The sequence below is a fragment of the Pinus tabuliformis genome, chromosome Q, assembly GCF_031772625.1.
Source record: "Pinus tabuliformis cultivar Carrire ecotype Pingquan chromosome Q, CPIR1, whole genome shotgun sequence".
NCBI lineage: Eukaryota > Viridiplantae > Streptophyta > Pinopsida > Pinales > Pinaceae > Pinus > Pinus tabuliformis.
Window position 1 is genome coordinate 1,246,303,886 of NC_142296.1, and position 14,244 is coordinate 1,246,318,129.

The 14,244-nt window shown below is 36.9% G+C and overlaps 1 protein-coding gene across 1 annotated transcript in view; it reads left to right on the forward strand.

Annotated features, from left to right (window-relative positions):
• Nucleotides 1-14,244, forward strand: part of LOC149224330 (carbon catabolite repressor protein 4 homolog 5-like) — a 206,324-nt gene that overhangs the window by 142,072 nt on the left and 50,008 nt on the right. Inside the window, exon 8 of the mRNA XM_089386097.1 lies at nt 5,736-5,835. Coding sequence (XP_089242223.1) covers nt 5,736-5,835 — 100 coding nt within the window. The remainder of the gene's footprint in view (nt 1-5,735; nt 5,836-14,244) is intronic.

The following is a 14,244-nucleotide window of genomic DNA, read 5'->3' on the forward strand; positions in this document are numbered from 1 at the left end:
GTTTCCCGAAGTTATCAGTTTCCTGATAAGTCTTTAATTCTCACATTTCATAGGGACTACGCCCCATAGCCTACCTTAGGGAGACAACTAGAACAAAGAGGGCGGGAATCAAAGTGATAGCCCCCATCCTGAGTCATTGTCGTATTCACTTGTACAATTTGGGTGACAACAGGGCTTACAAATGGTGTGGTCCTTTTTTAAAATTTTTGGGGGTACTCTTGTTGGAAGAGGGGTAATAGCTCTTGTTGTCGCCCAGATTGTACAAGCACTGCGACAACCGCTCAAGGCAGGGGCTGTCACTCTGATCCCTGCCCACTCGGTTCTAGCTGTCTCCCAACAACAAGCTATGGGGGGTAGTCCCTATGGAATGAGGTGAAAGAAAACAAGCTGGAAACCAACTTGCTTGGGAGACACGGATGAGTGGCTGCAAAAATGCAATTTACCACTGTTATATCAGATTTATTATGTAGAGATATCAGTCATTAAATCTTCTAGATTCATGCCAAACTTTGATTGCCTAACTTATGCAATTTATTCCTTAATATGTGAAGCAACTTCTAAAATGAGTTTTAGGGCAATTTAGGATGTTTTTATAACTGTTATGAGTTAATTTGCTTGCTGAAATGAAACAATGAGGAGACAAGGGTTAGGAGATCAAACCCTTAGGCCTTAGGCCTTGAAGTCTAGTAGCCCAACTTGTGCAAAATTTTGTCAAATGACTTGATACTTGAAACACAAGCTTTAGGCCAATTTTCTTTGCAAAAATACACCCACAATCAGTCTAGAAAAAATTCATAGCTAAGGATATGTCAATTTATGGCCAAGAGAAGGCAAGAGAGAGGCCAAAATGAAGTGAAAAGGCTTCAATAGCCCAACGGCTAGGGTAAAAGGCCTAATAGGCCTTACGACAAGCCCAAAAGAGGCCGTCATTGGGCTTAGGATGGGTCGAAAGGCCCACTAGGGGTTGTGGCCTAGGGTTTTGAGACCCTAAGGCCCGTGGCACCCTAGGGAAAGCCTCAAAAGAGGCAACCGCAAGCCCTTTAGGGGCTATGGATTAAGGGAGAGGGAGAAGGAATCCTAGCGGAGGAGAGCCGAAGGGAAGGAGGGCCAAGGGTGGCTAGTAGAGGAGGACGAAGGGTCGAGGAAGGCCGAGGAGGATGTCGAAAGGCCTCTAAGGCCTGCGATAAGGGCTAGGTTGGGAGGCCGTAGCCCCTAGGGCTCACGACTAGCCTCTAGGAGGCCTAAAACAGAAGTGATAGAGGTTAAAAGGGTGATGATGAGGGTTTGGAAGGGAAAACCGGGGCTAGAAGCCTTGAAAGCCTTGAAGCCATTGCCCCAAAATATTTATATGCTTCAACTCTTCAATTTTCTGAATTTTTTTTGTGGGTAGCCGTGCAAATTTTCTAAGAGACTAGATCTTACCCTCAAGGGCCTAGATCTAGCTCTTCTTCCACTTGATCCTTCGAGATAACCTGCAAAAGTAAAAATACAACACCCAAAATCCCCAAATATATACAGAGCTCTAAAATCCCCAAAATTTCAATTAGCAAAATAATTTACAAAATAAATTTTCAAAATTATTTTACAAATTATACAAGGGTTTAAAAATAAATTTTGAGAAATAACTTTTTAATATTTTTTTTCCTTTGATAAATGGTTAAAAATGCTTCAGAAACCCCATGCACACTATAGCCTTAGCGAAGATTTAATCCACCATACAAAGACTTAGGATCCGAGCACAATGATCTTTGCCCATAGTCTGTGAAGTTGTAGACCAAGAACTGAAGTGCCTGCAAACACTATGTATTATCTCAAAATAATCATATATAAGCACAACATAGGAAGCCCATAGTCAGTACATACCTCAAATTAATGAACAAGTACACCTCGAGTTGCATTCCAAAGTCTTTATTATGGCAGATAAAATAACTTTCAGGGACATTAGTTTACACAAATGCTTCAACAACAATTTACTAGCCATAAATCAGATGGCTAGAGACTCAATGGACTCTCTAATTTATAGCTAAATCCTCCAAGTGGAAAAATAATGGCTAGTTTTTTTGATCCTTGTCAAAATAATCTTGAGCGTCAAATAATACTTGATCATCTTTTAATCTTAGTCGTTGAAATAATTATTTTTGAGGAAAATTCGAAATTTTCTTTTGATCTAATTTCTTCAAAAAATTGACTTTGACTTAACCACCAAGGTTCAAGGGTCCAAATGTTCTTGAAATATACAATATTCCCTCGGTGGAGGACTTCTAAAAATTGATTCCTTTTAGACGCACGAATTTTTCCACTTGGAGAATTATTTTTCCGACGACATTCTAATTTCGACTCTAGTTAATTAATTTTCTGGCTTAAGATTTAATTTTATTTTGCCAAAAAATTAATTAATTTACATGTGGGGAATTAATTATTTTTCCACTCTCTAATACATAAGATTTTACATTTACAACCCCAAAGGGGGAATACACATTTGGTTAGACCGTCAAAACATATACCCCATGTGTGACATGTTATGTGCTATTAGACGATGTGATTTGTAATAAAATAATTTAGCCAAATAGCTTAAATTACTCCCAAATCACTTTTACATCAGACTCGACTAAAACACCAGGGCTCGTCTAAGACTTTGACGAAGAATTCCACCCTAGCTTTGGGGTTGGTTGGAGGGAAAAACTTTGCCGACCATTTGTATTTAGACACACACATGAGTCAGTGAGACGAAAAACCTCCTAGGATGAAACTTTTCGCCAAAATAATAAGCTTACGTAGGTTGATACATACTTTCACGGTCTTACTAACATCATTTACATTACATACCTTGCAGAATGCGTTTACAAATGACATGTAGAGTGCTGGTAGATGATCTGATCCTTCGAAAAATTTGGCCCTTTAGCTTCCTTGGAACTTTGACAAATTGAGTGCAACAACTCCGACTCTAAAGATGAATCAAGGCAAGAAAAAGAGCATTGTGAGAATTTTAGTGTCACTGAAATTGATTAAAGTTACATCTTATAAATATTTCGTTCAAGATGATAATGAAGCATTAGACTATATCTTTTGTTCAAGATGGTCTATAAATATTTCATACAAGATGATAATGGAATAGTTTGCGTACAGAAGTGCTTTAAGAAATAATACAATGGAAAGTGGTCAGAGAGATGAAGATTTCTCATCCCAAAACATCTTCATATATGTCCCATGCTGGTCTCTCCTGCGCATTTGCTGAACTATAAATGAGGAAGATTTGAGAGAACACTTTATTGCCTAGTCTCCAGCAATGTCACATGGTTCGGGTTTGAATTCGAATTCGATTACAATTAAGTTCGATTTGAGTTCGAATTTTTCGATGAGATTCGAATGAGGTTTGCCATTAGGTTCGTTCATGTATATAATTTTAAAAATATACATATAATAATTAAAATTACATAAATCTTTTATATTCATTTATAACTAATATATATTTATAATTTTTATCATATACTATATCAATAAATTTATAATTTTCCATAAATATAAGTTATATTATTTTATAATATTTAAAATAACATTACCCTAATTTCGTTAATGTAATATAATTTAAAATATATTAAAAATAATTCTTGTAAAAATATATAATTTTTAAATTATGTTAACTTATCTTTATTATTATAATAATAATAATAAATATACATTAGCCCATTGTAATGCCTCATATAAGCTGAGTTCAATACATTGTAATGTGTTAACATATTGTATTGCCTGTAATACATGTACGTTGAGTTCAATACTACAGTTCATTGTAATACTTATAGAATTATAATAATGTTGATGCCTTAAAATATAATGATTTTAACACATTATAATGTATGTACGCAAATTTCGATACTGCAATATATTATAATACTTGTAAAATTATAATAATGTCAACGCGTTAGCAAAAAAATTTGAACCATGACTCGGAAATCGTGCACAAGCTCACTGGGAGATTGGGACGATTATGTGGAATACTGTCCAAGTTAGGACACAGCAGCAGGAACCGAACCTTCTCGAACCTAAACCTTAGGGTAATAACAATATGAATGTCGTTATAATAATAATGCACGCAGCAGGAACCGAACCTTCTCGAACCTAAACGAACCTTAAGATATTTTTTGAAATTCGCCGAATTTCGGACCTCAACCTTTAGGTTCGACGAACCTTGTGACACTGGTCTCCAGGAGGAATTAACTTGGTCATGTTGTTCTTTGCCATGGAGATGAGACAAAAGACCATTCAACAATGGAAAAAAATATGGAAAATCTAGTGTAGTGAGTTTTATCTCTGAGTCTACTTATTTGTGACCACATTGTCTACACAAATATTAAATTGGTAGATGGGTTAAAGCAACTGATTGATAAGAATGTCATATGTATAATCATTGCCATGATTTGTATGGAATGGAAGTAAGAAGATGGCATAATTTTGAGGTTGCCCCAAAATGTACACTTTTGATTTGCTGCTGTTGTCAAATTGATTCCAAGTGCATTTCTTTTTGGTATTAATGAAATAAGTGCATTGTAACTTTTGCTTTGTTTGAAATGTGTGCTGGCCATAAATTAGTGGTGTTACATGGATACACGTCTTCAAAGGTAGGAGACGTGTTCCTTGCGCTCCCCACTCTTGTGGGATATGGGTGCTCTGGGGGGTGGGGCAGGGGATGTTTCCCCATTCTTCCTTTTGGGGAGACATAAGGAGATGCAGTGGGGATTGCCCCCCTCAAAAAAGGAGATGCTCTAATGGTCCCTTTTGACTAAAGTCCATTATTTCAAGGAGAAAAAAGACAAAAAAGCAGAAAGTTAAAATAAAGAAGAATGTAAACATGCATAGGTAGATAAGGACTGGCCTGGTGAGGTGCAACTCAGGTTGGTTGGTGTGCTATTGAGTATTCAGGAGAATGCCAAGGATTTTGATTCAAATAGTGATGTTCCCGTGGTCATGTCTTATTCCATCATGCAATAGCTGGACGAAGAGACTAATGGGGTGTGGCCTTGAGCAACGATGCTCATTTGTCATTTGACTTGTTCTTTGATCAGTTATTTGAAGACTTCAATCTATATCTTTGAAATTTTCTAAATATAATGAGAAATAGAATGCTGATAAATGATTTGTGAATCATGATTATTATGCTGTTGCAACATTTATGATTTATTATGTTACATGTATTGACATATGTTATTTTCTTGTTGTTATGTATAAGATTTCAGTAACTTTATGTTTCTGTTTTTGTTAATTTTAATTTTGTTGTTTCTGTATTTCGGCTGGGGTCCTCTATGTCAAAGACCCCAGTGTCCCTGATGATGTTCCCTAGAATTTCAGTGGTGCTTCCACACATCTCTAAGATGTATTCCCTGCTCCCGTGACTCTCCATATTGGAAACTCGGAACATTGTAAAATGAATGAAGAAAAAGGCCTCAATTATTTTCGCAAAACCACTTTACGTGGTCCTTGCCGTTTGAAGATAAACACACTCTAATAAATGGATGTCTATAAGATCTACTTATTTCTGCTTCCTCCGTGTACATATGCACAGCCGCACATGGACATATGAAGGCTTAACACAATTAGAGACTTTAGATGTCCAAATTGCACCACCTGTCCATTGATTTGATTTGAAGTGTATGATATTTTAATATGACATTTTATGAATATACCAAGATGTTCTTGAAGTCTTTTGTTGTCATTCTTATTCTCTAGTGGATCGTATAAAGTTCATTGCAGGCAGACATGCATCCAAAAGGGAGAAGAGTAGTTATTGGGAACATTCATGTGCTTTTCAACCCAAAACGTGGGGATATCAAGCTAGGACAGGTAACTGACTTACAAAGCATGATATATAACAGTATTGCAAAAAACTGCACATCAAGAGCACTTTCATTTTCAAAATAATTTTGTGTTTTTGACTAGTTATGCCCTCGAGCATTATGCTAAACTATCTGATATTTCACATGCAATATTTTGAAAAGGTGGCATGTGCATATATTCCACATAACCAGTTCATCACTGATCAGTTCATTCATGTTTTGATTGTTATAGCATCTAGTATTTACAACGGTGACTAACAATTTTTGAATAGGAGATATGCTAGAAAAAAGAAAGATTCAAAGAGCTTAAAACCTTAAAATGTATGGCATCCCTCTAAGTATAATTCAAACTTAAATTATTCCAAATTATTGAGTTGGGTATCCTGTACTCAAACAGATTATTCTGCTTTTAAGTTCGTTCACTGTAATTTCTTTTTCTGCACCTTGTCCAAGTTAATTTCACTGCTTGAGTGTTATATACTCTATTTTCTTAAAGATAGCTTCAGTTCTGGTTCATCAGTTTTGGTTGCAAATATTTGATTATTGTTTGCTTAAACAATAATTGATAAATTTAGATTTTGTTTCGTAAATTTTTTAAAGAGCAAGATTGTCAATGGTGAGGGTTAGCATGGGCAGGCCCTTCAGTGGAAAATGCATGGACAGCAAAAAATGAGACAATCTGATTGAAAATCATGTTATAATATTTTAAAAGAGTGGTATTAGTCTTGTGCTAATTCCAACCTGAAGCAGTATTCCTTGTTAAAGATATTTCTTGTAAACTGTATTTTCTAATGCCAAACAAGTTAAATTCAGTGATAACAATTTGCTGAATTTTTTCTAATAAGTCACAATGAATTGATGCAAGGAAAACGGAGGAACTATTGACTACTGAAACACAGCCTGTTAATTTATCTACATTCATATGAGTGCCAAGGGGATTTGTTTGTTCCATGACCTTTGATTTCCTTTGAGGTACCCATTTATCTAGCGTTGATCTAAATGAGATTGAAATCCAAATTTGAAGTGTACTTTTATTGCATATACACATGACGTTTTTGTAAGAATGTAATGCCCATTTTTGATAGTGGTTCTACCTTGCTAAAGTTAGGAGGGTTAAGTTTAGAAGTGTATGACAACTTTAGAGGGATCAAACCAGTTTTAGATTGTTTTTGCTGGAAGGTTGTGCTTTTCATCAGTTGTCAAATCTAGGAAATGAATTTTCTACAGAAATATGGAATTTTATGTAACACAAAGTCTATATAGTTTAGTGTGAAAGTACCCCTTCTCCTTCTCATGTATGTGCATTCTAAAAAAGCAACATGGAGTCATAGATTTCAACATTTTTAAGAGCTTAGGAGTGTGTATAGTTGCAGATTGTACATCAAGAGCATCCAACCCTGTTGAGAAAAGACACTCAGATTTGACAAGATGCCATTTTGGAAAAATAAATGCATCTAAGTCTCAGGGTATAACCTGCCATCCAATATTAAACAAAATCATATGAAGTCGCTTCCACTGGGCTGCTGCTATTGAGGAAAGAGAAACAATCATGCTGCGCTATGTTGGTTAACGAAGAGACTATTTATTTTTGTTTTTGAGCCAAGTTGCATGATATGGGGAAATGGAAATGCGTTGGAAACATGACCCCTCAAAAATTAGGAAATGGGGAAATGCTCTCTCTCTCTCTCTCTCTCTCTCTCTCTCTATATATATATATATATATAATGTGCTTTTTCAGAAAATTTTATTGAAACTTTGAAAGAAAGCATTTAAGTTTTAACCCTTAACATTATGATTTGGAACACAGATACATGAATAAATGAGTAAGTTCCAAGGCCCAAGAGCATTTAAATGAGAAACATAGAAGACATTGGACAAGTGATACATAATGCCAACAGTAAACTTCAAAAACAGCTTGTATTATTTATAATGAGGCTATATACTGAAAATTTGCCTTTGTATATGAACCTTGAGGCTACAATGCTGCATGTATCAACTAGGAACAGTGAACATTGAAATAAAACATGAGCTTCAGCTAAGCTGGTAAAGCCTAAAGACTTATACTCATCATCTGCATCTTCACATTCATGATGGAATTGAATATGAAAAATTAACTTTTCATCAACAAAATCATTTTTTGTGGGTCCCAGGCCCAAAACAACGTTTAAAATTGTGTTGTACCAACTCAAACACACCATACAGAAGCTGAAATATGTTTCGGTTGGTTTCAGTCCGACTGAAATGTGTTTCAGCTGCGTTTTTTGGTTTCCGTACCAAAATGTGGCTATTATGGTTTTGGGGGAGGGGTGCGGGTTGTGTTTCCTGCAACTTAGTTTTGGAGAAAGTGAAGGATTATAGAATATGTCACTGGGAAGAATGCCATTCAGAGACATTTATGTATTGTTTAGACTTGTTGAGAAGCCCTTGACCTGTATGATAATGCTTGCTGCATGTTTCTGTTAATGTCCTTGGTTGGATGAGAGAACATTGTTGACATTCTCTCACTACACTTTGATGCCCTAGATGCCGCTCAAGTGGGACATCGCTGCCATGTGAAAAACTGGAAGAAAATGAAGATTCACACCCTTTAGTTTATTAAAAGTGGAAAACATCATAGGCATGTTCTATTAAAGTAAATGTCAAATTATAATGGTAAATTAGATATTAGACTAGACATTAATAGTCATTTCAACTTTAGGTTATTTTATTTCACGTTAATGTGTTTCTCGGTTTTATCCCACATTCATAAAGTGGATGAACTCAACAAGCTTGTAACAGTTTATAAGAATGCTTTCACTTTCTGATTTATGCAATTTAATATGGAGAACTATCTTATGCATCATGGTTTTCTTTATGTGATCGGTTTCTGTGATATGGTGTTAGAGCTATGTTAGAACCACATGGGTTGTGAGAGCATGAAGACCTAGGTATTACTGCTGGTAGAGACAGGTCAAGGGATCACTCGTGTAGCACATTGAAGAGGCAAAAGGGGTTTCATTGAACCAAGTTTTGATTTGTTTTAATTTTTCATTAAAGCAAACTCAGTTTCCTTTTAGGGAACCCTACATATTGAAGTTCCAAAGAGAAAAAAGAGGTTTTCAAGAACTATATGACTGTATAGCTATCAAAGTTCAGTTGCCAAAAAAATTCAGTTGCACATGATAATCTATGGTTATTGAAATCAAGCCGCCAAGGGATATCGAGTGTTGTATGACTTTACATATGTAGCATAGAGAACAACAAATGATCATATTCTTGTATGGAAGACATATGGAGCTGTAATTCTGATCACCAAGCAAAGTCAGGAGTGTATGGACCAACAATCAGAGGAAATTTGGACTGTACAGCTTGTTAATAGCACATCAGGAAAATTTCCCAATTTTTTTGACAAATCAGAGGATTTGGGAGCCTATTGGATCTGTTTCTTAAATGTATTGTTGCCCAAATTTGAAGATCTGGAAGATTCAATTTTTGGTTTGTTGATTTCTGGCAAATCGAGGGAGAAATTCACTGTTTTAGTGCTGTGTTTGGCCAGATTTAACAGAGTTTGTGTGATTTGGTGCTCTTTTTGACCAGGTTTAACAGAAATTTGCATGACTTGGTGTTGTTTTTGAGCAGATCTTTCAAATTTTGTGTGTTTTGATGTTGTTTTTGAGCAGATTTATCAAAATCTGTGTTAGGGAGATTTATCTGAAATTTGCATGCTTTTTAGTGACACAGATGCTGTATTAAGAGCTTGTATACAGGAGTTTTATTGTAGGATTGTAGATTCAGGGATAGAAGAAAATGTGTTTTGCCATTTTACTATGTTTCCATATGTATTTCTGCATTTTGTACGTGTTACACACCAAAAGTGGGTAACCCATAGGATACAAATTTTCTCCCATTTATCAGCTAGCCAACCAGACAATAGCCCCATGATGGCCCTGTTGCCGCACAATCTAGCAGTGCCCTAGGAGGGGAACCTATGGGACAACTACTAGACCAAATGACAACAATGGGATAAAGACCCATTGTCACCTCAGCCAGTTTCCCCTGCTCTTTACAGACTTTCATCGGTGGGAGGAGTCCCTGTAGGATAGGAATCACATGAAAAAAGGAGGATCAATGATCTATGTGAAGTGATTCCACTAAGCCCATTCAAGGAGAGGCTCAATTAAGGCTTGATGAAGGAAAAGCTCTCCAAGAAAGACCTATGATTGAAAGCAAGACCTACGGCTTTAGGTTTCTACAATGAGGATAGGTATGCCTAGAATCAAGACTTCTAAGATGAAATAGGATTGTTGCCACACAATCTAGTAGGGGTCCTAGGAGGGGAACCTATGGGACAACTACTAGACCAAATGACAACAATGGGACAAAGACCCACTGTCACCTCAGTCAGTGTCCCGTGCTCTTTATGGACTTTCACCGATGGGAGGAGTCTCGGTATGAAGGAAATCACTTGCAATGATGGGATCAATGATAATGTATGAAGTGATTCCCAAGGCCCATTCAAAGGAAGACTCAATTAGGGCTCAATGCTTCAAAGAAACTAAAGGCTCTCCAAGAAAGACCTAGGAGGAAAATCTAGACCTAGGGTTAAAGATATTCAATGATGATGAGTACACCTACGGTCAAGACTCCTAAGATGATATAATACCTTTCTAGAAGCTTTGCAAGGTGATTTTCCACTTGAATTAGGGTTTTTGCTTCACTAGAAAGACCTAGAAAGAACCTATGCGAGACCCCCTAAAATGAGAAGACAATTTGACTTCCTAAGGAGGAATTTTGTTGTTGAAAATAATCATTTGGAGTTCATGTTAGCGCTTCAAGAAAATCATTTTTGGTCAAGTCGACTTCTCAAGAAATTTATAATATTATCTGTGCCTTATGAGTAGGTCAACTTAGGGTTTTAAGGGTTAGTCGAACCCCCCTTCTAGCCCCTTCCTTCAAGTATATATTGAGGACTTTCTCCTCCTAGGGCATAAAAAACCAGGCATTTATGTCAAAAAAATTGTATGAGATTTCTTGAGGCTAGGATAGTCACGTCAATCTAAAGAAAAGGCAATAGTTAAGCGATTTTTTGGTTTTCAACTTTTACTTTCTTTGTGGGTTTTTCGTTGGACATTCTAAGGCAAGATATAGCAAGTAACAAAGGCCTTCTTTGTGTTGAGGAATCTAGGGGGCAACAAGTGTAGGTGATTTTTCTTACTTTAGAAACTGCTTGTGATGTATTTTTACTTGATTAAATTTTTCTTTCTTTTATTATTTTTAGTGTTCTCTATCACCAAACAACTACCAAATCATAAAGAACAATGAAATGATAGGACACAAGATATAGGCGATCAATGAGGGCCAAAACCTCTCCAACTGAGAGGAAAACCCACCATAATCCTTCTTTTCTTGTATAACTTTAATTGACAAATTTCAAGACCTATGACCCTTGACCAATGTTGAAGGAAATGTAACTAGGTTCGGTCTTCATAAATGTACTTTTGATATTTGTATTTATTCAAGAAAAGAAATATTATTTTTATAATATATTTCAATGAGTTTCTTGCTCATTGAAATAGGTCTAGCACTATTTAAAGTGCTATAGGTGAGTCAAATAGTAAAAAGAATAAGTTGAAGACCTTAAGGGCATGTTATACCTTGTATGTATATGTATTATGATCAAGATAGTACCTCCAAGCAAAGTCACAAGCATCCTCCAGGCAACGACATCCTTGAAAGAGGAAATCCGAAGCATAAGAGCAGTCCTCAAGTCGGCCTACAATCAGTTGACAAGTCGGCCTTAATAGAGGCACAAACCTCTATATATAGAGTAGTGTAGAAAATATTGGTATCGACAAAATATTGGCGAGGGTCCAGAAAATATCTTATCGGCAATATCGGCAAGCATAAAAAATGCATAATATATTCATTCCTTTTTTATTTTATTTTATTTTATTTTTGTTCAGATTTTTAAACATATAAAGCAATGAAAACATGAAATAAACTCATTGGCACATAAATATGAAGAAAGCACTAATATATATGATGTCAAATAGAAATGATACATCAAAGGCGATACCAAATCTTGCTGATCCTTGATAATTGTCCATTCAAGGACTCAAATGTGGAGAACCAATACAAAATAACATCACATATATAAAAGTATCTCATCATCATGCGTTATATGTAGAATAACAAATAAAACTAGCAACTATCTATCTGAAATCACTGCCCTCTCCCCCTTTTATGGGAAAACATGATGGGCTGTTTGCCAGGCCTGCCCCTAGTAGTAGAAGGCCCTGACCCTGCCTCTGCACCTAATGTCAAATAATGAGTGCTAGGTATGGAGCTGTGCTCTCCTATATCTATAGCAGATGGTGTTGATGCTGATGCTCCCACAGTGTCCTCCTCCTCCTCCTCTTACTGCTCCTTCGAGTGCTACTCCTCCTCCGAGTCCTCCTCCTCTTGCTGCCCCTGTTCTAATGGATCATCTGGCTCTAACCATGAAGGTGACTCCTCCAAGATGGGCTCCTCAGACTCCACCCTCCACTGAGACAATACATCAATATTGTCTAAGGAAATGGCATCTGGATCCATTGGTGCTTCTATTTGCCTCACTCGAAGTCGGATGTTGTAATGCACATACACTAAATCATTGAGGCGTGCGAACTCCAACCTGTAAGAGTGTCAAAAAAACTAATGAGTCTTGACTCTTGACTCTTGACACTTGAAGGTCATAAATTAAAAATTAAAAATTACAATAAATGTAATTGCTCAACTGAAGGCTGGAGCTCAAAGTTATACCTGTTGCATTTTTTTGCGTGTATTTTCTCAAATACCCTCCAATTGCGCTCACACCCTGAAGAGCTGCATGTTTGACTCAAGATTCTTATGGCCAATTTCTGCAAATTTGGTGCCCTTGCACCATGGATTCGCTACCAAATATCTACAACAAAATAAAGAAATAAAAAATTCAAAAACTTAAAACATAATTAAACTTTCAAATAAAAGTTACATAACTGAATTTAAAAAAAATAGAATTATAAGTAAGGAAATTCTAAATTGAAAATTCTAATTTCTAATGAGTGATGACTTGTCATTTATGTGGCATGAAGAGGGTCCTTTCCCTAATAGCATCATGAAAGCCAAATAGGCCAACACAGTCCCGATAAAACTGTATCTCGCGATTGATTTTGCTACGAAACTCAGGATTAGGTACCATCCTATGAATATAGGAATGGAGCCCTTCCATCACCTCGCCATCAAAATCAAAGCTGCATTTGTATGAAAATGCGGGGTTGAGGAAGAGTGTTGTTGCATGAATGGGTCGATGAAGCATCCCTGTCCACCGACTATCAATCACATCCCATAGCATCATATCCCTATCAAGGCCAGCAGAACCCTTGTCTGCATAATAAGAACGAATGGCCTCCTTGGCCCTATCCATGGCCTCATACAAATAAGCCATTGCAGGCTTCTCCCCATCTACCAATCTGAGAACCTTTACTATAGGTTCACTAATTGAGCATGCTTCTTCTACTCCACGCCAAAACGTCTCAGAGTACACCATTTTTGCAATGGCTTTCCCGTCCTGTCTCCTGCTGTATCTACAATTACGCCAATCATCAGACACAAACATTTGCTTCAACTCGAACTGACATTGAAGCAAAGATTGAAGAGTAATAAAGTTTGTGGCAAAACGTGTGATCGCAGGATGCCGCAACTCCTTGTTTCTAGTGAAATTCCTCATGAGGCTAAGAACAAAAGCATGGTTATAAATAAACTTAGGGACACTCCTAGCCATATCAACGACCTCCTTGATGAAAGAGAGTTTCCCCATATCCTCAAGCAACAAATCGAGACAATGTGCTGCACACGGAGTCCAGAGCAATGTGCGATGCCTCTCCATAAGCATCTTGCTGACAGACACATAATTAGTTGCATTGTCTGTTATGACTTGCACCACATTCCGCACACCAATCTCCCGAATGAACCCATCTAACAACTCACATATTGTTGTTGCATCTTTGATATGTTCTGATGCATCCATCGATTTAATAAACATGGTACCTTTAGGACAATGTACCAAGAAATTTAGAAGGGTCCTACCCTTCCTATCTGTCCAACCATCAGACATCACTGTGCATCCAATAACTTCCCATGTTTTTTTCAACTCTGCCAATCTAGAGTTGATGTCCTGCTTTTTTGCTTGAAGAATTGGCCCCCGCAACTCCTCATATGTAGCAATTTTGTACCCTGGGCCCACAATAGCAATAGCATCACACATTGGCTGCCAAAATGGATTGGTTTTGGTGATGCTGAGAGGTAAGTCGCTCCAGAAAAGACACCTCCCCATGACTCTATCTGCTTCTTGCTTCTATTTTTTAACAAGCGATTTTATGCCAGGTTGTGATCCATGTCCTGTTCGTGGAACAAATAA